Source organism: Triturus cristatus, chromosome 4_2 (genome assembly GCF_964204655.1).
Source record: "Triturus cristatus chromosome 4_2, aTriCri1.1, whole genome shotgun sequence".
In the NCBI taxonomy this organism is placed as follows: Eukaryota; Metazoa; Chordata; class Amphibia; order Caudata; family Salamandridae; genus Triturus; species Triturus cristatus.
In genome coordinates, this window is record NC_140586.1 from 652587459 (window position 1) to 652614465 (window position 27007).

Sequence of the window (27007 nt, forward strand, 5' to 3'; positions counted from 1 at the left end):
AGTTCGGGACGAGTTCAGCACATTTTTCAGTGGGGTCAACTTCTTGGCAGGGTGGACACTGTCCACCCTGTGAAAATAGTGGGCGGATGCCGTCCACCCTCTTGCACCCTGAGAGATGTGTACTGTGAACCACAGTTTTGAAGCCTCTTTTTTTTTGTGTCACGTGTGCCCAGACAACCCAGTGACATCTGTCTATAGGCCCCTGCTTGAACTGGGTACTGCTGCTAGTAAGTGGGGATGGGAGGTGGGAGGTGGGAGGGATGAGACTTGCGCGAGTCAGATTCTTCCATTGCCAAACCATTACAATATTGACACACATTCTATTGTGGACCTTAGATTGGCAACAATCTTCTTCTGCCTTGCATTAGGGAACGAGGTGCTATGTCATCTTATATGGTAAGGGAAAAAGAACCATTAACGCATTCAAATGAGCCTGCCGGTACCTGCAAGCGCCTGGATGCCCTATCTGGGGATTAGCAGCACTACATATACATCTTGATTGATTGACTGATTGAATTATCGTTGGTTTATTGCAAACCACAATCCTATTCAGTTTATGCTCTCCTGCTTCTAAATTGTCACAGACCATGTTGACGACTAACAGTGTCCTATTTGTGCCCCTGAAGTGCCCATTAAACTGTAAATTCAAGGGTCCCATAATTATGCATAATTATTAGGATTTAAAAAATAACAATTTAAGAATTATATTTGCAGTGAAATGGGATTCCAGTTCCATTGAGTACTGTTTTCTTTGAGCGAGAGGTCATCCCTCTAAAAAACATTTAACACATTAGCTAGCCACACCTTAGTTACAAATCTACTATTAATTCAAGAAGAACTTTTCGACCCCACTGACCTACCAAATGTAATGATAAGGCCTTATGCATAAATTCCTTTTTCAAATATTTTGATTAGATTTACAGAAAAATATCAACAATGAAATAAACCCAAATTAGACAGCAGGCATATTTCACATAATAATTTCACACAATTTACAAGCCCCAATCCTAAAATTCCATCGCCTCTGAAACAATAATATTGTTTCATTCTGAATCGCATTCGTGAATTGGAATTGCTTCCTTTAATCTGAATGTAAACATGCCTCATAATCTTCTTCAGGGTTGTAGTGGAATTCACTGAAAGATTATTCCTGACTGCTTAGCAGGACCGCTTCAGTGCTGGGGGCGCCCGGTGTGACAGTGCTTGTTGACGCCCCCCCCCCGCCAGTGACCGCCACAGATTCCCTCACTACCAACCTTTAAGTGTCCCTCAAGTCTCCATAGCCACTCTGTCTCAGATGCATTTAATTAGTTGTATAACACCACTCATACCAGTGTAAGGTGTCAAAGCACTTTACATCACAACCACATTGCACAGAGACAATCATAGGGGTGTAAATCAGCGCAAAGTAAATGTTACATGAGACAGAGAACAAGGTGTAGGACTCACAAGTCAATAGCTCACTGTTCTATATTAGGATTTTTACTTATAAAGGGCACCAAATTGATGTCTCTGACAAAAGCAATTACCCACTGACCTATTTAATTATATGCACTTTGTGATCTGCACGGTGCGTGGTGCACGTTCTTTGCAGCAGGCATATTAACTACGCTATCTTACTTCAGTCACTCTCAAGAAGAACACTAATCCTCATCTTGATATTTTTATTGTTGCCTGAAAATTGCTGGAGGCAAAGCACACTGCAGCAGCAGGTGGTTCTAAAACCATAATATACTAACAAACACGGCGCCCCCAACTGAAGTCAGCACCCGGTGCGGTGGCCCGGTAGCACCGCCCTAGATATTGGTTAGCGTATGATGAGGATTGGAAGTGAAGCGTGGTAGTCTTCATTTTTAAGTCTTTTGATAACATACGCTTTTTAATTGAAAAGGGGAAGACACTATATAATTGTTTTATTTGAGTAAGTGCCAGGTCATCCCTAATCAGAACCATCAGAAGCAAGGCTGCATTGCTGAGAATAATCAGTAGACTCTCAGTCAGCTCTCAAACCAGGAATAATTGCATTGGTGCCACTGAACAGATATTTGGTTTTGAAAACAAATGCCCCAGTCTCATCTGGAAAATGCTTGCCCAATTGTGTAAATGGTTTTGCATTATGTTTTCTAGACTGAATTAATTTTTTCCACTTACACAATTTGTCAGTTAGGAAATGAGAAACTCCCAATTACTTGTCATACTTGCAACGTATTTCTTCAGGTTTCCTCAAAACATTTGAATATTTCCTGGACTTTGAACTAAACTCCTACTATACTCTACTGATTAACAGGTGGACGGTGGCCATTTTGTGAGTTTCATACAAAAGAAGATGGCTCCCAGTTCTATCTGCTGATCATTTGGGAAGAGGCAAAGCATCGTTGGCTGCACCATGTACAGATCATGTCTTCAAGAATCACAAACTGATCCTAACAACTTCCATAAAGGTGCATTTATAAGCAAAAGAAGTAACAGACTTGGTGCTGCCAACAGCCATTCAGGCTAAGAGAATGGCATGTTTTTGGGGAAGTGTGTTTAGAGACTGTTTACGACAATAATGTCGCTAAAGTATTGTCGTTAGCATAAGAGATCAGGTAATTGGCAAGATGTTTCAACAATAAAGGTATAAAAAAAGACTTCACTCCTATTCACTTGGGCTGCATTACATGATATACAAGCAGTTCATATAAAAGGAGGGGGGAGACTATTGCTAGCATAATTGCGCTGAAACTCTTGGCACAGCAATCTGAATTTTAAAAAATATATACAATTGATTCTATACCAAATTCAAAAACAAATACGTTTATTTCCCAGACCCTGTTTCTATCTCATGCCTACCCTTATACTGCTCCACCAAGAGAGTGTTGATAATTTCTGATATATGTCTTGTAATTCAAAAGTAAGAAACACGACCGGATGAGACTGGCCTCTGTTGCTACCATGGGGAAATAATCGAACTTGATAGAATAATACAGTCAAGTGTCCTATCCCCTAACAGGCACCATGGAGTCCAAAAGGATTACCATTGGTCCATTTGCTCAATGTTGTAGTTGCAGTTTGAGACAGTATCTTTATGAGCTGAAAGACCATCATCTCAAGCTGCACAAACAACACTCACTAACACAATAAATCATCTACAAACATGATAGCAACTACTGCCACAGTCTTTGAAAGAAGATCATTGTACATACAAGTCCACGACACTTAGTCCAGTGCTACCATAACCACGTCAGCCAGTAAATGTAGGAATTCCAGATCCTGAACACCACTGAAGCAGTGCTTTAGTGATATTCAGAATATATTTTTCCAGGTTTTAAATCTATAGAGTCAAGACCAATATCAAAATTGTGTAGGATAATTATTTACTTATTTATTAGAAACTAAATAGGATAAGATAGATATATTAGTGTATTTGCTGTGTTTCAATAGATCGATGAAGGGATCGGATGTAGAAGAATGGAATAGGACGTCGTAGCATCGGTCGAATATCATCTACCACTTGTACAGAGCAAGCTAATGAGGTATTATACTGTGATCAGCAAACACAAAGGAAGCAACTCAAGCACAGGAAGCACCTCAAATACTACTGACCCTCAGCACACCTAGAATAACCTAAATAATGGAACAATTCTGATTCAACGGAAGGAAATATGAAAAATAATACAGTGTTTCCTTCGAAAGAAAGAGATAGTCAAAGGAAAATAATTGTATCACTGTTTCAGAAAAATGTAATCAATTTCTGGTCCTTCCAGTGAGCCTAAGATAGGAGCAAATCACTGCCCAGAATCACATTCATTCCTTTGCTTTTTTCAAAGAGTGCCACCTCAATTTACTCATCTTCCCTTGAAAGTACTGTGTTTTGAGTATAGTGTTATGTATAATGGTCAAAGCGCATTAAAAAAAGTATAGCAACTGTGATGCTGCGCAAAATGAGAGTGGGGTGAGTGAGCGCCGGGGTGTGGTCAACTGCGTGGCTAAAAATAACAAAATATTTTGTCACCTTTTTTGGTCTTTTACCTTAAGGTAACTACATATAATATAAAGCACAGCCTGAATGAAAATTAAATGCAGTTATGTTAATCCCTGGGAAATGCACTATTGTTCCTTGTTAAACCTCCATTAGTTCATGCATTGCACGCACCAGAGAGACACATATTTGAATCATGGTTGGAGCAGTGGAGAATAGTGACATGTGTATGTTTCGTATTACAAGGTCCCAGTCTGTGGCAGAAAACACTGAGAACATGAAAGTCATTATTTTAAACGAGCATTACACTGCTTAGCTGGTAGCCCCCTAACAATACCGCTCAAAAAGAATAAATGTGTCATCAGGAAGCCTCAAGTGGTTCCATCAATTAAAGCCAATACTGGGTTTCAAGCACCCTCTACATTTGCTGATTGACCCGTTGCACACATTTAGATTTCTTTCAGGCATGCAGGCACCCTGGCAAGAAGGCTAGTTTAGCTGTCTGCCTCTGTCTTGGTTTCACAGCACAAGAGACTCCCTGCCTGACACTTCAGCTGAAGAATTTCAGTTCTCTGAATTAACCCTGTCCGGATGGTTGTCTTTTCATTAAGAGTAGGGGAACTGTTTTTCTAAAATTAAAAATGTATTTTACAGATCATGCCCCTCAGATCCCCCAACTTCGACCACTGATTGGGCAGCACTGCAAGCGGCAGGTATTAGACCTTTAAAAACAAATGTTAAATATTTGTGATTTTACTAAAGTGTGAGTTTCTTGTAAAAATAACTGCCACTCGTGTAAAATGAATTTGTTGAATAATGAAGAACTACATTTTCATGATACAGGAGGAATCAAAATGTGTACTACTTTAAATTAAATTAAATGTAAATATGTAGGGATTTTTTCATGTTGTAAAAACATTTCTTGCCTAGTACATCAACGGTATATTGATACTATCTGGGCAGCATTTTCACCTCTTTAGTACCTGTGTTATACCAGAATCCAGTAATCAAAATCCGAAAAGATACACGCTCTGTTATTTTAAAGTGTCGGCTACTCCATTGCACAAACTTTCGATTCGTTTGAGCTAATAAACAGATTTTTGTAGAAATTAACAGATTATACAACAGATGGTGGATTAAGTAAAGAAAAAAAAACATCACAACCATAATTACCCAGAAAAGCAGCAGCCACAACATTGCTTAATTCGAGTGACTCTGATAGTAAGCTATTTTTATGTATTTATTCGTTAGGAAGTTTTACAAAGTGCTATATTTCTGCTTTTGGACACCTAAAAGTAACAGCACCGTGCATTTTTTTGTTTTTAATCTTTGCAAAAGTAAAACAAATACATGTGGTACCAGCATGAATGCAGAACCCATGCGCCTTAAAATAACACCGCGAAACTGGATGGTAAGCAGTTTCTTTTTCGTTCCCACAACAATGTTTAAATGACATGGTGTTTGCTTTGTCTTTTTCGCTGGAGACACGACTTTTAATGTATTTATTTATTTATGAGATAAGCAGCTCTCTGGCTCTGACCTCTGAATGAAAAAAGACCACATACCATATGAGTGTGCCTGCCGCATGTGGGTTTTGTTAGCACTGCTACAAAGAAAAGCCAGTTAATGCACCTTAATTTTTATAGGGCAGCTGTGGATTCAAGTTTTATACGACGGACTCGAATACAAAAGTACCTCGCATTCTAAAAGGAAACATGTTTTTTTGTGCATGATTCATTTTTGAGGCCATTAATATGTCTTTTTTTTCTTTTTAATATTTAAAGTCAGGTCCTGCTAAGTAAGATTCACCGGCCGAAAAGTCACGCAGGTCACAGAGCTCCATAATTCACATCTTGAAACATTTCGACCATGTGGAACATTTTACTGGAGGAAAAAAGAAAACACTCGCATGAAATCCCCACATTTTGACTAATTAAATGTTGGCTGATTGCTAGTCAGGCACAGATTCTTTCTGCTTTACCTTAAAGTTTCTAATCTAAAATATGTCAAGTGGCAGAAGTGTTGGGCCGTGTATAGAGGGGTGGGGTTTGTGCTTTTATTTCGGTTCTCTTTCTTTACCTTTGTCAAGGTCACTTGAAACGTTCCACAGTGAGGTGGGCATTAAATCCGCAGCGACTGTCAGCTCAGTTCCTGTGGGGGGAGAATAAAAGAAACACTTAATAAATGCATTTATAGACTGCGAAGGACCTGCTCCATAAGACACCAGCGCCATAAGCATGAATATTGACATTATAAAGAGAGCTGAGAGCTGGTGGGCGAGTTACCACACACAGACAGACACAGACGCTGACAGAAACACACGTGCACGCGCACACACACTCACCAACACACAACCGAGCACAAGCAGATATTTAGACACACTGATATAGAAGGACAAGCACACTCAAACATACAAGCACCCACAAATTCAAGGACATACATGCATCCATCTACATGTGTGTCCGCACCCCCCCCACACACACAGGGGAACAAATACAGCATTCACTTCGAACTCATAACCACACATTCAGACGAATGCAAGCATAAAAGGACACACAAATACAAAGGCCTACAAGGACACACACAAAAATAGTATATTCATTAACCCGTTCCGTGCTCATGACGGAACCACTCCGTCATGAGCCACGGGTGCGCTGTGCTCATGACGGAGTGGTTCCGTCATGCTGCGGCCGTTGGCGGCCGCTCCGCCCACGCGGCGCTAATTCCCCGCCTGTGCGGCCGATTAGCGCAGTGGGCGGAGTCGTGACGGAACCACTCCGTCATGAGCACAGCTCGCCCGTGACTCATGACGGAGTGGTTCCGTCACGAGCACGGCGGCACCGCAACTGCCCCCAAACCCCCCCAGCGCCGCGGCGGAATTCCTGCCGCGGCGAAGGGGTTAAAAAAAACACAGTCACACCACAACACACACTCATACAAGCAAAAAATAAAGAGACATATTCATATATGGACATCCACAGATGTACAAAGACACACACACACACATTCGTGCTTCACACACAAAACAGTCATGTCACACTCACAGCTCCATAATGGACAAAGAAACCCTGACACACTAGTCACTGTCATACAAACACAAGACACAGATAGAAGGGCATACATGGACATTCACACACAAACATACAAGGAAAAACACTCAGGCATACACAGATAAGAACAAATGCAAACGACGCACAGAGAATACAAGCACCATACATACATACATACAAGGACATAAATGCATCCATCTTCCTCTGTGCACACATAGACACCCAGGCACAAAGCCCTCGTCCATTTAAATATGATCAACAAAGTTATGCAACAATGCATTCCCTAAGGGCCAGATGTACGACCATTCCATCTTGCGAGTTGCAAACTGCGACGTTTTGCAACTCCCAATTTGCGACAAGCAAAATGGAATGTACAATAGTGTATCAGACACTGTTTGTGATTCCTAATGTGGTCACTAAAGACCTACCTCTTTAATATCAATGAGGTAGGTCTCAATTTGCGACCCCTTAGGAATCTCACATATCACAGGGATGGTGCCCACCATGTCTGTGTTTGCTTTTTTAAATGAAGAAATATCTTTTTTCAAATGAAGCCTGTTTTCCTGAAAGAAAAACAGGATGCGTTTGAAAGAAAAAAATGAAACGTTTTCTTTTCATCTTTAGGTCTCGCCTGGCGATAGCAGCGCATGCACTACTCTCGCGCTATTCTCAGAAAGCCTTACATGCATGCGTAGGGATGGACAAAGATGGCTGCTCTCACCATTTGTCCAAATCTAACAGCATGCGTGTGTAAGTACGGACTGTGAACAGTCCGACGCCATCTTGTGCCAAGCTTTCCTTTGCAGTGGCAACTAAGCTTTGTGCACGCGCGCGCGTGCATGTTGTCCACGTGTATGGACAAGAGATGTGTACGCGTGCGAGCATGGCGGCATGCTTACACAGCCCTATTCTAATCCTCTCTTGTGGCTTCCAATGCAGAAATGTGTAATTTGAGAGGTTAAAAAACAATGGTCATGCTTTTTTACCCAATGTTTTTTTCATTTTTTAAGTTATTATTTTCATGGCCCAGCATCACCCCCCAACAATACGTTTTGCACGAAACATGACACAACAAAATGAGCATTTAGAATGCCAAAAGCCCTACAGCCAACTGCAGACCTACTGGGTCTTTAAATACTTTAGTCAAGGCTCAAAATTGAAGAAAATCCTATTGGCTTTGCCAGTGCTTGTTTGGCTTTTGCTGTCTGTGTTTCATGTGTGACTACTTCTTTCATAGTTTGCATTTACCACAAACTGGGGCTTGTGTTTGCAAAGACATGTAGCCATGACTACACCGATAAGAGCATGTCTGTCCGCCCGGTGTTTCGCAGCTGCCTTCCTTTGACAGGGAGCTGTGAGTCAGTTGTTGCGCCTCTGGCCCCCCCTCGGCTGCAGTGTTCTGGTATCCGAAGACTCGCGCCGAGGTGTCATTGCTCAACCGGATGTGGGGTTGGGGGAGTGCTCGGCATTCTCTGTCAGTGACAGTCGGACGCATCGCCTTCCTCCTCTCGATCAACGAGAGTGTGATGCCTTAACATGCTGTTATGCTTAGTAATCACTCCCTGACTTCTTCAGTGGGTGTGATGCCGCAGCGTGGGGGTCAAAAAGCGCGTATGTATGTAGCGGGACTTGGATAGCGCCCAGGGCTTTAAGTGGGATGCAAAACTAAAGGGGGGCTCTCAAATGGGCGTGGCCCATGTAATTAGGGTGTGGCTTGAAAAACAGGAGCTAAAAATCTGAGCTTAGCACAGCGTGCTGCACAAATGGTAATTTTCTGCTTGTGACATTGCACCCAGATATATAATATAACTAGTAACATTACACCTATAACAAGCCAGGACTATTGGCTTTGCCAGTGGTTGTTAGTTTCATAAGATAAATAAGCTACAACTACAGTTTTGTTGTATAGAATATTGAAATTGCTGCAGTTCTGACATGATGAGGCTGAAAGAACTGTAGCGAGTCTCATCACAGTTACATCAAAGGCATTGAAGGGTGGTACTGCCGCAAACCTATTTAGGAAGCTGTCTAGCTTGGTTGTTGCCTTCAGAGTGAGGTAGCAAAATAGGATGGTAACAGTTCCTATGGGCAAAGGGATGCAAGTAGACGGCCAGATAGGCTGGAGAGAAGTGTAAGATGTCTCCAAAAGAGTTCGAGTGTGCCGAGAAAGAGTGAGGTACTCCTGTGGGGATCTAGAGGTGCCCTCACACACCCTTTCAGGTGTATAGCATCATCATCGGGCTGGTGCTCCTCGTGGGGGTGGCGCTGCAGTCCCTCACGGGCCCGTTTGACGGGGCTCTTTGGTGGAGATCTTTTAGGAGTTTGCCGCAGTTGTGCATGGGGGTGTGTGGGACAAGGTGATGGTGGTGAGTGAGATATAAAAAGAGCCCAAGGACACTAGCACTTTATTGAGGATGTCCCTGGAGTCTGGTTAAGATATGTCACGGGGGATGGAGAAGCAAGGTCACTTGCCTTTATGAGAGGGGAATTTGAACAAATACATTCCCTCTTCTCTCACCCGTGTAGTGCAGAAGGTGGATCTAAAGGGTCGACATGTTTCGCGCTTTTATGAGTCCCTAATGGATCTAAGAGCGCTTCATCAGGACCTTAAAAAAGAATGTGCAACAAGGGAATCGGGAAGAGACGCCCTATAATCCCAATAGTCCTATATTTAGGAGATCAAGTAGGAAAGAAGGTAGGGGACACGTCAATTATGCGTGTCCCTAGATGCGGCCCTCCTTAGCTAAAGGATGGACCTCGTCAGCATAGCCGTGTGGAAGTAGAGGAGGTTCGCGATCTTCCTCTGTGATCCGTAGCACCTACCCGGTTGCCGCGGCTGGGATTATAGGGCGTCTCTTCTCGTCAAACGGGCCCGTGAGGGACTGCAGCGCCACCCCCACGAGGAGCACCAGCCCGATGATGATGCTATACACCTGAAAGGGTGTGTGAGGGCACCTCTAGATCCCCACAGGAGTACCTCACTCTTTCTCGGCACACTCAAACTCTTTTGGAGACATCTTACACTTCTCTCCAGCCTATCTGGCCGTCTACTTGCATCCCTTTGCCCATAGGAATTGTTACCATCCTATTTTGCTACCGCATTTAACTTGGGAGCTCTGGTACAGGACCTTCTTTTTTTTTTCCTAATAGCTCCCCGTCCCCCCCTCTTTTGTTTGACGAGCCTTCAGAGTGAGTACAGACAGGACCCAACCCACGGTGCATTGGGTGGTGGCTGGTCAACAAACAACAAATCCAATCTACGTACAAGCAGCTCTGTGATGGGCGAGGCTTGACTGTCCTCCGCTGCTCGTGGGAATTCCTGTGCGCTTCCCGCAGGTTGCACTGGCAAATAGAGCCGCACTCACAAGTGACGAACGTGCTTGCAGAAATAAGAATTCAGGCAGACTTATTTAGTATTCTAAATGGTTCAAGCTAAGTCACTGGGTTATGCCGCAAGTGCTTGACAACTTAGGCCTTGTTGTACGCAGATGCCTTTGATGTGCTCGACAAATTAAATGCACCGGACATAACCTCAAAAAAAGGACCTACACCATACTTGCAATTAATTTACTCCAGTGAAAGTTAGCACCGCCCACAGCCCCAAAAGCCCTTCGTGGGCAGTCACGGCAAAGAACACACTTTGTCACACATACCATAGTGCGTGTGAGCTCTCCAAGCACGAGAGGAGGCGCACACAGCGCTTGGATGGCTATATTTGAGCTCTGCAAGCACGAGACGAGGCGCACACAACACTTGGATGGCTGTGTGTGAGCTCTGCAAGCACGAGCGGAGGCGCACACAACACTTGGATGGCTGTGTGTGAGCTCTGCAAGCATGAGAGGAGGCTCACACAACGCTTGGGTGGCTATGTGTGAGCTCTGCAAGTACGAGAGGAGGCGCACACAACGCTTGGGTGGCTGTGTGTGAGCTCTGCAAGCACGAGAGGAGGCGCACACAACGCTTGGGTGGCTGTGTGTGAGCTCTGCAAGTACGAGAGGAGGCGCACACAACGCTTGGGTGGCTGTGTGTGAGCTCTGCAAGCACGAGAGGAGGCGCACACAACGCTCTGAATTCTGTGCAGCGCATGCACCAGGTAAGGTTTGTAAAGGTGGGGGGGAGGATAAGGGAGGGGCGGTGTCGTTGCAGAAGGAACTGCCAGGCTGGCACTGGTATATTATGTTCATTTGCTGTTTAACAAGTTAGTAATGCCTATACATAATAAAAACTGGCCACCGCAATCAATCTTTCCCAGAATCCTTTTGACGTGCACAGGCTCATTAAAGTGTCCTTGTGTAACGTAACTAGTGCTCATGTAAAGCGCACAAACTTTACAGTATTTAACACAACAGCTACATTGCTCTACAACATACCTTAAAAACATTGGCAATAGCTCTGGCTAAACACTTATAAGGTCCCAATGGCGAGACCTATTGGCTATTTAATGACAGGCAGTGGTTCGATGGGACCACTGCCTGCTCTTCAAAAATATTTTTGCCTACATTCACAAAGGAGAAGGGGTTCCCTGGGAACCCCTTCCTGTTTGCCACTGGCTTACCACCTATTTAAAGTAGGTGGTAACTGCGATTGTTTTGCGACCACATTTGCGGTCGCAAAACAATCGTACATACCAGTGCGACTCTATTTAGGAAGGGACGCTCTTGGCACGCCAATTCCTAATAGTGAGGAGCAAACCCTATTTTGTGAGTTAGTAATAGGTTATCCGACTCGCAAAATAGAGTTTCTACATACCACAACCCTTTTTAGCAGTCGCAAATGGGCTTATTCCCCGCTTGCGGCTGCTAAAAAAGGTCGTACATCCGGCCCTACGTCCCTACGCACAGACATACATCACCAAGTACGTGATTGAACTCCATTGTTGCACCTTGGTGGCACGCACCTTCAAAACTGCTGCATTATCTACAAAGTTTCACAACCAGCACTCATGCTTATCTTGCAGACAAGCTCCCCATCTCGTCACGAGGACACCACCAGACTGCAGACTAAGAAGTGCAAAAAGAAAAAACAAGACAGCAGGCCTTTTCCATCTATACATCCAGGGTCTGGAACAATATTTTTGTACTTATCAGGGCCACTCCTATTTAGGAAGAGTTGAAGACTCACCTCTTTAAAGAACACTATATTAAAATGAATTAACAATTCACAACCCTGCTTCCCTCCTCTTAATCGTTGACTTTATGCTTGTCTTTGACAATGCACAGCTCCCCGCTGCCTTTTGGTTAGGTTCGCACTATAGAAATATCAAATACATAGATACATACATGCATCGGCACAATAGAAAAGGACACACTGACACAACCACTTGCCCACAAAATCACATACACATCTCGTGCTCATATACATTCAAACAAAAGAAAGACACAGACACATAATTTGCTCTCAAATAAAACGCACACACAGAATAAACATGTCACTCATAAACACAAATACAGACATCCACACACACACATCTGATAGGCACAAAGCACTTCAACACACACATTATCACAAATGTTGAATGATAAAAAAACAACTGGTAGGTTTGAACCATAAGGACTCATTCATAAAGTTATTTGTGAATCCAAATGCCTTGATCGTGATTGACAATATCAAGATCTGTATATATTTATACAGACAATTTACAATTACCAAAGTGGAAAACAGAAGGAAATACCTTATACTTGAGCAATGTGTAGGTGAAGGAATATCTCCATATGGAAGAACATTTCTCTTTGGAGGGAAATAAATAATTTGTTGGGAAGATGTTCAGATCCCCCAAATTGATTGGACTTTCGTCTGTGTGGACAATCCAGAGAAGTGTGACTAGTGTAGGAGGAGTACTTGTACAGTCCCCAAAAAGTGAAAAGCTCTACACAAATATTTGGTTTAAATCTACTATTAGATTTCTGCCATCCAAAAACCTTTTGCGAAAGGGGCTAAGACCTTTTATTTTAGTTGCACCATTTTTTAAATGGAAAGGACACATTCATAAAAATGAGATTCATTCAAGCAGCAGTTTAACCACCCCATATAGATTTTAATGAAAACATGTCATCAAAATGGGTAAAAATTGATATTAAGAGATTATGCATATACAAATATTCTGTCCCCGTGTAAAATCTTCAGTTCTTTAAACTGCAAATGTCAAGTTTATTTCGTAAATGATACCTCTATACAACTAACACCATTTGTCAGAACTTGAACTTACAGAAAATATAACTTTTACTTTTATATAGTGGGGGAAAGGTATCCAGTTAGTCCTTTTGCCCTTAAAATGTATAAGGGTGATGACATCAACGACATCAAGCAAGTGGGGCAAGAACATATCCTTCGATAACTGAGAGATCTAATATTCTATTTTTGGGTGTAAAAAGACATATATTACATATAGCACTTTATTGACATACTCCTTGCTTTTGAGCAATAATCCTTAGCATGCATCTACCAAGTTGTGTTTTTGTGCAATAGATATCATTAATATGAATATAATAAATAAGCAGCTCTGAAAGCGATCAGTCTCAAATATTCAGAGCCAATAGCAAGATCATTTTCTTCCTTTAAATATGGCTTTGTTTGTAGGATTGCAGCCATCTATTGGTTATGTTCTTTTGACTGAATGTACGAAAGTTGGCTGTGAAAATCGGTAGACAAACACCCAGTTACATGGGTTTGTGAACACCCAAATGACTGCATTCCAAATTGTCTATCATTCCTTCAATTCTGTCCCTCCAAATGAATTCAAACTGCCCATCAATCAGTTTTGGCATTCAGTCTAGTCATTCCATACTGACCACTCTAGTCTCTTTGCCACAGCTGTGCCCCACTCCTCCAGCTGCATTTTATAAACTCTACAATCACACCCTGTGCTCAGTAGTGTGGGCCAAAAAAATGGGACTTAGTCACACATTTGCTAGTGGGTCCATGAAATGTAGACTAGTCTTCCAAGTTCACAGAATAAAAAAATGCCTCTGCCAAGTGGGGCCAGCTGAGGGTGCAGGTCTCCAGGAAGTGAGAATCTGATGTACCCCAGCTTCGCTTACCCCCTCCACCAGTTCTACGATATCTTCGGTGCTTGACTTATTTCTTCCTTTCCTCAATGTATCTGAGAGCTTCAGTAAGCGGTCCTACGACTGTTCTAATTTCTCTCTCTCTCTCTCCTTCTCTCTGGCCAATTCATCTAGTTGTTTTAAGTCACCGGTCAACTCTTTGCTGATAACCCTTAGAATCGACTCACATTTCTTTTGTTCACATCTGCCTAATGACATATGTCAGGCTTTGTTAGCTTGTTAAGGACTTTCATGAAAGACGATGTAATTAAAAATACATATGAAGTGCAAGTCCTGAACGTGTATCCTTCCTCTCATATGCCCTACATCTTTCAGTATCTTTTTGCTTTATCCAAGAACTCTAATATAAAAACACATAAGGTTTTACTTCTGTCCCTTTATGACACTAGATTTTAAACTAAACATATTTATTGAAGTGTTATCCTATCTGTATTTGGAATCAAAACATTGAAGTGCTCAAGAAAAATACTGCATACAGATATCAGAAATGGGAAAGATATGAAGGGCTAGCTACTTAAAAAGAAATGGAAATATATGACTTAATTTTGTACCATAAAACTGTGTTCTAGTACATAGCGGAAAATATCATGCCAATTTTTTGAAAAATGATTTGTATGTAAAGCGAAGTGATTTAAGGATGTATCAAAAACTGTGATCTTCTGCAGAGTCAGTGAACAGTGAGGGTTTTATGTGGATATCTTGTTTCAAAATTCTTTTTTGAAAGACAATAAACCCTGCGGTTTGCATTAAAGGATTTTGATTTAATTCCCAGCGCTGAAGTGGTAAGGCCAAACCTACCCAAAGTGTACTTTTAAATCCTATTCTTCAAAGCACACCCTGGGAAGTACCAGACCTTCCGAACTGTTCTAAGTCAATTATTGACGTTATCTTTTGGACGCTTTGCATCTGTAATCCCACCATGAAAATTTGTTGAAATATTATTTTTCTGATTGACTTTACAAGACCCTTATCATGGTTGTGAGTACTCAGTTAGCCAAAAATGCTTTTATCTATTTTTTTCCAACCCACTGAGAGGCTAGTCTTATCACACTTTCCGAAGAAACTAAGGTGATATCATGGATATGGCCACGTTGGTCAGTTTATGATTAATCACTGCACGCCACAATGGTACACTGCTTTCTCTTGAACCTTTAACACCTTTAATCAATCACGTACTCAGTGATTGATTAAAGAAGCTTACGGTCGTTGCGTGCTTTGTCTATGGCCCACCTTTCTTCTATTAGCGTTCTGTAGAAATATACTCTTAACCCAACACTGTAGGTCCCAATTTTTGCTTTCTACTGAGGGACTGCCTTATACCCTCCCATCTTTCATTTGTAATTAGATGTACCCATTTATCTAAGGTCCTCAGCACAGCAGTTTCAAAGGTCTATTATTGCCCACTCAAATGGGAAGTAATTTGCTACAAGGCTGACGTCAGCCATTACGATAATTTCAGAATTGTTTGTGGAATCAAATGAGGAAAGCATGTTACTGCTGTCTTGTATTGAGCCCACATGAAACCAATCAGACATTTTCCTAATTTACTACTGTCAGTGGACACATTGGTTGGAGTGCAATGTCTCTTAAACAATTGGTAGTGTAAATCTTTGTATCAGTCTATTGAGCAATCATAAAATGGTTCTGTTCACTGCAGAGTTGAAGTGGCCATTGCCCCCACTCAGGCAATTTCCAGCAGGATGGGCTACCATCAACTCACTCTGCCCCACATAGCCTCAATCTAGCCACTTTCCCCTACAGTGTGGGGCTGTCCTCAACATTTTTGCCAGGTATGATTTCGGTTGCAAGTATGACCCTTGTTCTCCGTCCCACCATCAGGGCTCCTCTGCTAAGGCGGAGGAGCGTCAACACACATGAAAAATAAAATGGGAATAACATAACTGTTAGATTTGGGGGACTCTAGTTGGCACAGGTATGCACTTGTGACTAATAGGGTCCCTTGCCTCTAGTCAGGGTAAGGGGGTACACTCCTAAAATAACCTGTGATCACCCCCTTGGTAGATTGGCACGGGTAGACAGGCTTATCTCAGAGGCAGTGTGTAAAGCATTTGTGAACACATACAGTAATCAAGTGACAACACTACAGATGGACACCACACAGGTTTTATATCAAAAATAAGTATTCTTTATATAGATTTAACACAAGACCATAAACGACAAAAATCCACAATACTGTTACTTAAAATGGTAGTTTTAGCTTAGTTCTCTTTAGTTCTTAAAGTGCGACACTCTTAGTTCAATGTACCTTTAGATGCGACATGCAGGGCAACGAAAGTGTTGCAAGGACGGTGATGCGTTGAAGATTTTGGTGCAAAGAAATAAAGACGTGAAGATCTTCCTGATGCGGCACGCTTCTCCGATGTTGTGAGATGTCTCGGCTCGATGCGTCAGCTGCAGCGGCGGCACCCTTGTCCAGTGATGCTACGACAGCGTCTTTGGCAGCGACACTCTTCTCCAACGATGCGAGACGCTTCTGCTCGATACGACAGTTGCAGCGGCGACACCCTTGCTCAGTGATGCGACGACAGCAGCTCCGACGGCGGCACGCTTCTCCGTGGATGCGAGGCGCTTTTCTTTATGCGGTGCAATGCGACAGCTACAGCGGCGACATCCTTGTTCAGAGATGTGACAGCAGCGGCTGTGACGGCGATACGCTTCTTCTCCGTAAGTCGGGCTTCCAGCTCCTTGCGACACGCAGTCCCTCAGAAGGCCCAAAACAGCAGCAGGCACTTCCAAAGAACTCTGGGGAACTGGGAGTTGAAGTCTGTTGTCCCTGAGACTTCAGCAGGAGGCAAGCTCTTTTCCAAGCCCAGCCCTTGGAGATCCTTACACAAGTTGAATGAAAATGCACACAAAGTCCTTTCTCCTTTCTTTGGCAGTCAGGCAACCACTGCAGGCCAATCCCCCAAGCAGCACTTCAGCTTAGGGATAGTCTCTCCTCAGTTTCTTCTAGTTCCACTCCTCAGCAAAGGTTTCTTCTTGTTTCCCAAAGTGATCTAAAGTTCTTGGGTTGGGGTCCCAATATTTATACTAAGTGTTCCTTTGTTCTCTGAAGGCAGAGAGGCCTTTGCCTAGTCTAAACCAGTTCTGGTCAGTCCTGGAGCACTTTGTTTACATGACTCCTTCTTCCCTTCCAGAGTGCAGGGCAGAGACATCAGACACACCACAGGAGGTGGAGCCAGCATTGTGGAGGGAAGGCACAGCCCTATTCAGGTCCCAGGTGCAACTCCTCCCTCCCATCTAGATGCAGATCTCTCTATTCACCACTGAGCTGCCTCACCCTGTCTTCTGGAATTCCCCAGCCCTGTCACTCAAACTCCAGACAAGGAATACACAGCCTAGCAGAGGCAGGTTTGAATGGTTAGACAAGAAAATACCTACTTTCTAAAAGTGGTATTTTCAAACACAGAATGTTAAAACCAACTTCACTAAAAGATGTATTTTATGATTCTGAGTTCAGGCATACTAAATTAGAATTTCTACCATGTTCCCTGAGTCAGTTAGGATTATAAAATGTAATAATCAAACTGCCCATTCTGGCCTATGGAGAACAGGTAGCCTTGCAATAGTGAAAAACGAAAATGGCTGTAATTCACTATTAGAACATGCCACACACACCAGGGCATGCCCTACCTTATACTTACAATGCACCCTGCCCTTGGGCCTACCATAGGGGTGTCTGATAAGAAGAAAGGGGAAGGTTTAAGGACTGGCAAGTGGGTGCACTTGCCCAGTCAGCATGACAGTACCAGACTGCATGCAGGCTCTGCAATGGCAGGCCTTAGACACACTTTTACAGGCTGCTTCTGTGGGTGGCACAACCAGTGCTGCAAGCCCACCAGCAGTATTTGGATTACCAGCCCTGGGCACTCCTGGTGCACTGTACTAGGGTCTGACAGTTAAACCAAACCAACCAATCATGGAATCACTAATTCATACATCAATTTACAATAGGGAGCACTTGCACTGTGGCACTTGCCAGCAGTGGCACAGTGCCCAAAGCATCTAACACCAGCAAAAACTCATGAGGCAACAGCAAAAATGGAAGGGAGACCCTCGTCAAGGTGCCAGGTCTAACAATAGCAATATCATTTTATTTTTACGGTACTGTTCCAGTTTTGTTTAAGGGGTGGGGTGGGGCAGGGCTGGGCTGTCAGCCAGAAGGGGAGGAATGGTATTACAGCCTGGGAGGAGAACATGCCCAAACTCCCACTCCCTCTCTGAGCACCGAAGCACAGCACTCACAGACCAATCACGACGCATTGGTTAGGGGAGCCTGGTTGCTTCCTGTTCCTGCGTCGTCAAAAGAAGAACAGAGGAGAGGCGGCAGCCAGGTAAACACAATTTTCTTTTTTTCAACCCCTCTTGCCTTCCCTCCTCACCAGCTCCACCACCACAGCCCCATAGCAGCCGCCACTGCGTTCCACAGCAGTCTATTTGCAAAACACTGGCTAGGTATAGCTAGATCCCCACAAAAACAAGGGAGAGAAACCTGGGCTAAACAATATTTCCCCTGTATCCTTCTGCTGTATTATAGCAGAGGTTAACACGTCCAGTTTATTTCAACCCTCTGAAGTTCTATACTAAAGTTTAAATAGAGTTCAAAATAAGCAACCGGCTTTTCCCTGGGAAGCTTGGCATTGTGAATTTTACACTGCTTTTCTCTGCACTTCCAAGCATAAGCAGCTCTATTTTAGATCTCTGGGCAAAGGAATCTTTCTTTTGTCCATAAAACATCATGGTGTAGACATTTAAGATGTTGAATTGACTTCTTCAAATGCTCCCCAGGTTTAGGTAGGTGTGAGTCTCGTGTGTGTATTTAAAGTTAGAGGTGGAGTTGTTTTAGCAGCTGGGCAGAAGGTCTTCAGGGCCTACCACAGACGTTTTTCAAGAGCAGGGTTAGTATGTCATGTTTGATTGGTGCCTAGACAGTGAATGAGTTCAGTATTATGGTGAAGTCAGGCATGGACATTCTGAAGAATACTTATAGAGCTGAAACTGAGATAGTCTTTACCAACAGGTTGATAGCTTTAGTACTTATCATTTTATGGGTGGGGACGAGGCTCACTGGTTGGAAAGTGGACAGAGAGGAATGAAGAATGGAGGGGCAAGTGAGGAGGTACAGGAAACGTTTGTAGCTGGAAGTCATAGAATTTTCAATTTCATTGAATTGAAGTAGACTTGTGATGAGTTTTGGAATTGTGTGTTTGTGTACAATTTGAATAGTCTATTAGTTTGCTGACCCACTTAGTCTACTAAACTTTCTTAAGTGCCTCTATTGATGTTGTTCAATAGACACAGAAAAGCACACAGAGCATCAATAATAATATTGTAGAAAATGTTATTCAGCATTACATATGGTGAGCTATAAGGCATGTTTTTGAAAGCAGTAAATACTCTTTCATGAGCCATTTTTCAAACCAGAGCTTAAGTCATTACATTATTCCGAAGTGATAACTAGCTAGATTCATGGAAGGAGAATTATGCAGCAGGTATCCCTAACACTGATAACCAATCTATGGGTTTTACATTTTTAGCAGGAAAAAACCTAGGACATCTGCAGTAAGAGGCATGATAAATGTCATGCACAAACTTTATTTATTTTAATACTACTAAAGAGAAGATATCAGAATTGCAAAACTCAATATTTTTTCACTCTAAAAAAAGAAAATGTTAGGTGTATTGTGGAAATAAGCAGTAGTAGAACATTTGTCTACTTTTCTTAGATGGAAACTCTGCAGATGGTGCAACACAAATCTAAACATGCACCCATAAGCCCTTGGGGATTGTGGTGCTAGTTAATCTTATTTTAGGACTTGAGTGTAGCTGATGGTTTAGTTGGAGAGAACGTGAGGGTAGGTCAAAGCTACAGGGGACCGGGAAAGTTGGGGCTAGGGTGGGAGGTAAGGGAGGGCATGTAGGTGATGGCCAATCTTGGAATGTCGGTGTAAGTGATGGGTTACTTTGGGAGGAGGTATGGATATGTTAAATGTGGGGGTCTTCAAATAAATATTTTGGATGTTTTCAAGTGCAATCTATATATAAGATGCCATCCAAGATGATGCTTCACATTGAGGGGAGTGGTTGACTTGTCAATCAGCAAAAAGAAATTCAAGAATGAGATCATAATTGCTGCCTTCCCTTAGGCCCATACACCCGTTGGCGTTTTGGTGGAATCTTGATGGCATCTAATAATGTCCACTTGCTTAATGGTTGATGATATCTTCAATAATATTTTATGCATGCTGCTTGTGTTATGCCTACTATTGTACATCTATGTAAGGGGATACAGTGGGCCCTGTCACATTGTACCTCATGTTGTATGCACTTAGAATGGGATATGTACATGGTTTATGAAGATTTGACGCTCATGTGTTTGCTTTGTTCCAGTATTACTCTGTGCTCATAACTTTGTGCTAAGTTATAATGAACAAATTAGCTCATTGCTATTATTTGGAACTCTTAAGTGACTCTGGCTGCATAGTCCAAGAATGTGATATCTACATTTGTCTCTTCCAGGTATATGTAAAACTCCTATCAAGTGCACCAATTTTACCATTGAAGTTATATGTTATTTGTAAATTGCATGGCTTCACCCGTACTGTTACACTTTATGTAAGAGAGTCAGACTATAGGGGTTATATATTTTGGGAATATGCATGATTAACCCACTATTCTGAGCGTAGAATCAGAGGCTACAAACAACAGATAGTCTATACCACAAAACACCTAAAGCAACTTGCCACTAGAAGCCATGATTTAGAATGTCCACAAGTGTCTGAAGCAAGTGACGTGATGTTATTACAGTAGGTGCTGTTCTGTAAGCAAATTGACTATGTTAAAGGTCATTATCAAAGCATTGCATGCATGCCAACCCTCCCGATTCAGGCGGGAGACTACCGATTGCAAGGCTAGTCTCCCGCCTCCCGATTCCTGTTTGCAAAAACCCGATTCCTTTGTAGCCTTCTGCAGACAGTGGTTGGTCTTGTGTGGCTTGGAGTATGCACTGCCAGTAATCTGCTCCTGCAGGCCAGTGCACAACATTTTTGTCACGCTCCCTCTGCCTGCCATAGCCTTTCTATTGTGCTCCTGACACGTAAGCAAAAGAAAACGGATATTTTAATTTAGTCCCAGTACATGACAATAGACCAGATTCAGGCCTCAATAGAAGTCAATCGGAGAAATACATTATCCTGATTATTTTTTAAAAATCTCTTGCTTTCCTCTTCTAAAATGTTGGCATGTATGGGATTGCCTCTATTTCTCTTTATAGGCTAGTACGTAGCATCTCTTTTGTAATTTTTCCTTTATTATATGACCGCCTGCTTTGTTCCTGAACCCGCTTTCCTGTGGTCAGGTGGTTTACTTCTGTACCAGAGGGAGGTGGTCTTTTGTCCATGGTGGATCATTGGGTCATATGCTCTAGGATTGTGACACCATGCTTTGATTTTTCAAAGTGCTTCACGTTCTATGTGCAAAAAATTGATTTTTCTCGACACCTTATTGTAACCATTATGTGATTTGCACCAGTGGTTTTGCAGCTGGATTCTGCAGTCTTTGCATGTCTGCAGTAGACATTTTGCATACTATGGTGAATACCATTGACATAAACTAAGTAGGATAAGATTAGCGATATCACTGTTCAGACCCTACGGTTTTTGTTCGAGAAGGGGGCGTATTAATTCTAGAGCTTTCAAGTAAAATAAATCATGTTTTACCACTCCTGGTTATACAGATCAGTGTGAAACAAAACGCTAACATTTCTAAAGTGGTCGCACACAGCTCTAATGGCTCAGGTCCCGTGCCCACAAACCTTATTCCACTAGAAGACTGTCTGTCTTGGATGGAATAATATATATATATAGTCATTAATTTGTTCAAAGGGATCAAAAAATATGCAAATAAATTACATCTATTGGAGTTTTCAATCATGTCATCTGCAAAAAGTAATTGGTGTGTCATTTTCACAATTTAAATATTGGAAATTATATGATCAGAACACTGTGCTAGTGGCTTCGATTAGACACCAAAAACAAATGGGATATGGCAGACCCCCTGGGGATTGTCACAGAAAGAAGTGGTCAAGGCTCCACATTGCAATGTATTTTTTCCAAAATGTTGATTTATGCCTTAGAGAAAAGATAATTATACATAAAACCAAAAAGTACACATTCAGTAAATTACAAGAGTACACTGAGAGATACTAATAATTCACCATACTCAGGGCAATTAATTAGCTTTGATTACTAAACAATATACGGGCAAAACACCAAGAAAACCTATCATAGAAATCTAGAAAAATACAACTTTTTATAAGAACTTCCTCCCTATGTTGCAAAGCGCCTGCATTACAACACACACATTCATATATTTGCACTTATTTATAAAGACACCGCTTGGAATTTACATATTTTAACCAAAATCATATGTCACCAAACATAACCAGAACTTTTTTTTAGAGGATATAAGCCAAACTCACTCAGATTTTAAGCATCATCAGGAGTTTGTATAAGAAACTATTTTTGAAATTGTTAATTTGACCCTAAAAACGGAAAGGTCTATCAGTTAATGCATAGGATCTAGTGTCCGAATATAGTCTTATAATCAATTCTAGGAAAACTTGAGGGAACCCAAATCTTCTTAGGTTATCATATATAAATAGCCAATCACAAGGTCTCTACTTTTCCTTCCATCATCTTAGTGGACTGCCTCCATGGGAGTTTTGTTCAGCTCATTTAACTCAGTTATATCCATGAACATCGGAAAATTAGAATGCCATAACTTGCCTATGACTAAATCTACCTGTCAACAATTAATGAACTTGGGCAAGGCATCCTCCATCAATATACTGAGACATTTCAGAATGCTTAAATCTGTATGAAAAAGGAAAGTAGGTTTGTAGCCTTCACAGTCATCAGGGCCCTATACAGGTATGGGCGCAGGTGTTATGAAAAGACAAAGTGAAATTTCTGAAGCATACTGGGGCTCATTACTGCCAAGATGCCCTTGTCGCAATTTTTTCAAACAAAGCACGTTGCACTTTAATTTTTTTGTCACTTATATTCTTATACAAGGAAGCGTTTTCTGGCCCCAATTTTACACTCATCTAAGATAAGATCCCACAGGAAGGCCTTTGTCTTCTTGCAAAAATTGGGTAATATGGATCTGTGCGTTGCTGAGGCAAACTTTGTCCACTGAGGATCATAAACAGATATGGGACACTGTAATGTATTATGAGTTTAGTTTTGGTGTGTTTTATATATATTGCTGCTGAAATATTAAGATATGTTTTTAGATTTTCATGATGATTGTGAAGTTTTATTATTCTATGAACTGATTATTTCTGTGTGCGCTTTAATGGCATTTTAGAAGCCAAATAAAGTTTATTTGACTGACTGACTGACTGAGTACATGGAATTCTTTGTTATTTTACAGTCAATACCAGAAGGCTATGTAATATACTCTGTCTCTCCGACCGCTGTTCTCCCATTGGCTAGCTAAAAATCCAGCGAATCCTAACTTGACATAGCAGTGGCTATTACAGCACCTAAACAAATATCTATTGTTGGAGGCCAAAGCAGTTGATTTGTTTCAGATGACAAGCAGACAAAATATCATAATAGCTAGAGGGCATTCTCAAATCGCTTGGCAAATCAGTTAGTTCTACTTCTGTGAAGTTGGAGAGCGGCTTTGCGAGTTAGACTAAGCAGGGCATTTTGTTGGACCTTGAGGAATGAACTGTGCAATATAAAGCATGTCTATCAACAGAAAAAGAGAAATGAGGACACATATTTTCTAGAATGCTAATGCTGTAAAGCAAAAAGAAGGCGAAGTCACGGATCGGATTGAAACAGGAATTGAGAAAATTGTGCAGAGGAGAGAGATAAACTTTCTTTTTTGTTGAGGCAAAAGAGAGACACGCTTTCTGTTATTGTTGAGGCATGTGAAGAACATGTGATTTTGACAGTAACTTTCCACGCTGACACAATTTTAATATATGCAGATATATTAATTGCACATTTTTTAAGGAAGTGCGCGGGTACTATTGTCCAGGAGGCAAACTATGATTTCAATGGCATAACATTAGCCCCCGCAGCCCCCGAGGTGCGGGGGGGCCCGAGCTCCAGGGGGCCCCTTCCGGCCTGTGAGCTCCTGACTGGGTCCAGGGGTGGGGCATTCATGTACTTTGCAGGCGGAGCCCTCAATTTTTGTTACGCCACTTTATGATCTCAAGCAGTTCTATGTGCCACAAGGCTACCTCAGACTTCAATCAATCAGTGTTTTTGTAAAGTGCCACTATTCACCCTTAATGGTCTCAAGGTGCTGAGGGAAGGGGGGATCTACTGTTCAGTTGAAGAGCAAAGCCAATCAATCCATCAGATTTGGAGATTGAAGATTAGGACGAGGCAATGTACATCCAAAAAAGAGATAATTTACCACTTCTTCGCTTGCCTGGTTCCAATGCTTAGTTCGTAAAAAAAATTAAATAGGTGCTAGAACGAAAAATGTTTATTCAGACCATGCTTCCCTCTGCTAATGTTGTCATCCACTTGCACCCGTGACACCAGCTTGTGTCAGTAAGGCACCATCGTCTGCTTTCAGTTCTAGCACAACCCCGTCGGCATGTGGTTATCCCGCCCTTTGACATACAACTGGATTTACATCATGAATCTTTGGTCTGTCCGTGACACTTTATGCGATTGTGGTTTGTGTCATCATCATGATGCTGATAAAATGCGTGCTAATTACTTAGGTACTTAAACACAAAGAGATAATTGCATCTATGGTTTATTAAATGGTCAACATAATGGGTTGGGTAATACTAAAGGTGAATTTACAGCACAGTAAAACAGGTAGCAAATGCTATCAGAACAACCTAATATTATTATTATTATTATCATTATTATTATTATTATTACTATTATCAATATTATTACTATTATCATTATTATTATTATGGGACAAGTCCAACTACTCAAGCCCACATTCAGAGTGAAGGTATTCCACAACGAGTGCTCACTCCAGATGTAATCCCTCCACTCGCCATTATAAGTGGCCCGGTGTCTCTAGGCCCAGAATTACTGGGTCGACAAAAAATAGACCCGAATTTTTGGGCCCGGAGACACCAGACCAGATTACAATGAGTGTGGATGTGTAGCATGTGAAACCGTTGCGGGACACGGCTTGATTTAGGAACAGAGACGGCACCCAACCGACACCTGCAGCACCACAGTGGAGGCATACCTTTCCCTCCTCCAACCCCTCCCCCACAACCAGCAAGACGGGGTGCAAGGACTCACCCGACCCAATTCAGAGCCCCTGTTTCCCCGGAGCACCTCCACTAGTTTGTCGAATAGTTGTCAACTGACTGTGTGGACTAGTTGATTGTGGTCTCTTGTGAGTTGCTGGGCAAATGCATAAATGCCAGGCTGGTTCTGTGATACTTGCTGTTGGAATCTGTGCACAGTTAAAAGTGCACCGAGATGGGCTGGGTTGAACAGGAAGGAGGGCACGTGGCATGCACAAGCAGAGTTTGCCACAGGGGTGCTGATGGTGGGATGCCCTTGACGGCGGCTCCTCATATGATGGGGCAGGTGGGTCACTAAGTACCACCTGCGCAGTAAGGCCTGAATAATCCACAAACGCCTGTATGTTTTGTGCCTCAGGACGACCTGCCTGCTAAAGCAACAATTGGGGTGATAAGACTCAGGAGTGACAGTCCCACTGTTGACGGAGTGACAGGACATATAGCCCCATTTGTCCTTCCGCTGGTGATGGCCAGACACCAACACACTTCTAACTCAACATGAACCGCAAATAAAGTCCTCTGTCTTCCCCTTTCAAACGTCCTTCACGCATTCCAGTGAAATAGGATATAGTCAGCGGTTGTTTCATACAACAGAATATACGACCATCAGTTTGGGTCAAACTCATTTTGTAAAATAGAATTTGCCACACAAAATAGATTTCATAAAGGCTCAGATGCTTGTTGGTTAGATGAATCTCTCCAACAAGAATATTAATAACCCAGAACAAATATTCACTAGTAGGGGAGTTCTTTCCAGGAATGGAGGCCGCAGAGACACCACACCCACCGTCACTGGAGTCAGGAATAATATCTATAGCAACTATTGGGGTGACAGTTGTTGTCCTTTTTACGTTTATCGCAATTGTATTTTAAATTAATAAATAACATAAAATGAAGACGAGGGGTTTGCTCTCAAGCAAGGATGCACAGAAAAACATCTTCATCCTAAGACCTTCCTCAGCTCACATACATTCACCTTGCTGCACCATTCCAGGGAGATCAATTTACAGTATTGATGGGTGGGAGGCTTTAATCCCCCGGTTAGAACCATTGATTATCTCTCTTCTGCTAGTATTTACTTTTCCATAGTCTAAGAGACCCAATACTACAAAGCTCTCCCGCTGCTGTGCTATACCACGTCATAAATAGTTTTAGTTCCTGCATTAGTTGAGATCATTTCCGGGTCATTCCCCTGCACTTCCTATCAGAGATCTTTCTCTTGAACTGACAGCAGCATGGCGGCTATCGGTGGGCTCCAGAAGAGATACTACCCCTCCCTCCCGTCCCCCCACCCCTCAAAGTCACCCTTAATTATGTTGTTTGCAACAGTCCAGACAGCGCTCCTGCTCCGGCCTATTTTAGTATCTCGCAATTATCTACTGGAACCCACTCTGGTCAGATGGAACTTTTTACTTGCCTGATAGCATGGAGGGAAAAATTACCGTTATCACAATTACAGTCTGCAATTTTCCATAATCAAAGACTCGAAACTTAATCTCTTGGCTCTTTGGTTTTTATTATCAACATAAAGATTTGCAGATACAAAGTCCTCAGTACGAGGCACAACAAGTACATAGGCACTAACACAAATGCTACTCTACGG

General features: G+C 42.3%; 1 protein-coding gene across 2 annotated transcripts in view; it reads right to left on the bottom strand.

The window, feature by feature from the left end:
• Positions 1-27007, bottom strand: part of ROR1 (ROR family WNT receptor 1) — a 665735-nt gene that overhangs the window by 217332 nt on the left and 421396 nt on the right. The window contains exon 2 of one of the 2 annotated variants that reach the window (XM_085602387.1): positions 6041-6112. The exons of the other annotated variant lie outside the window; for it this stretch is intronic. Coding sequence (XP_085458513.1) covers positions 6041-6112 — 72 coding nt within the window. The remainder of the gene's footprint in view (positions 1-6040; positions 6113-27007) is intronic. 2 annotated transcript variants of the gene reach the window in all.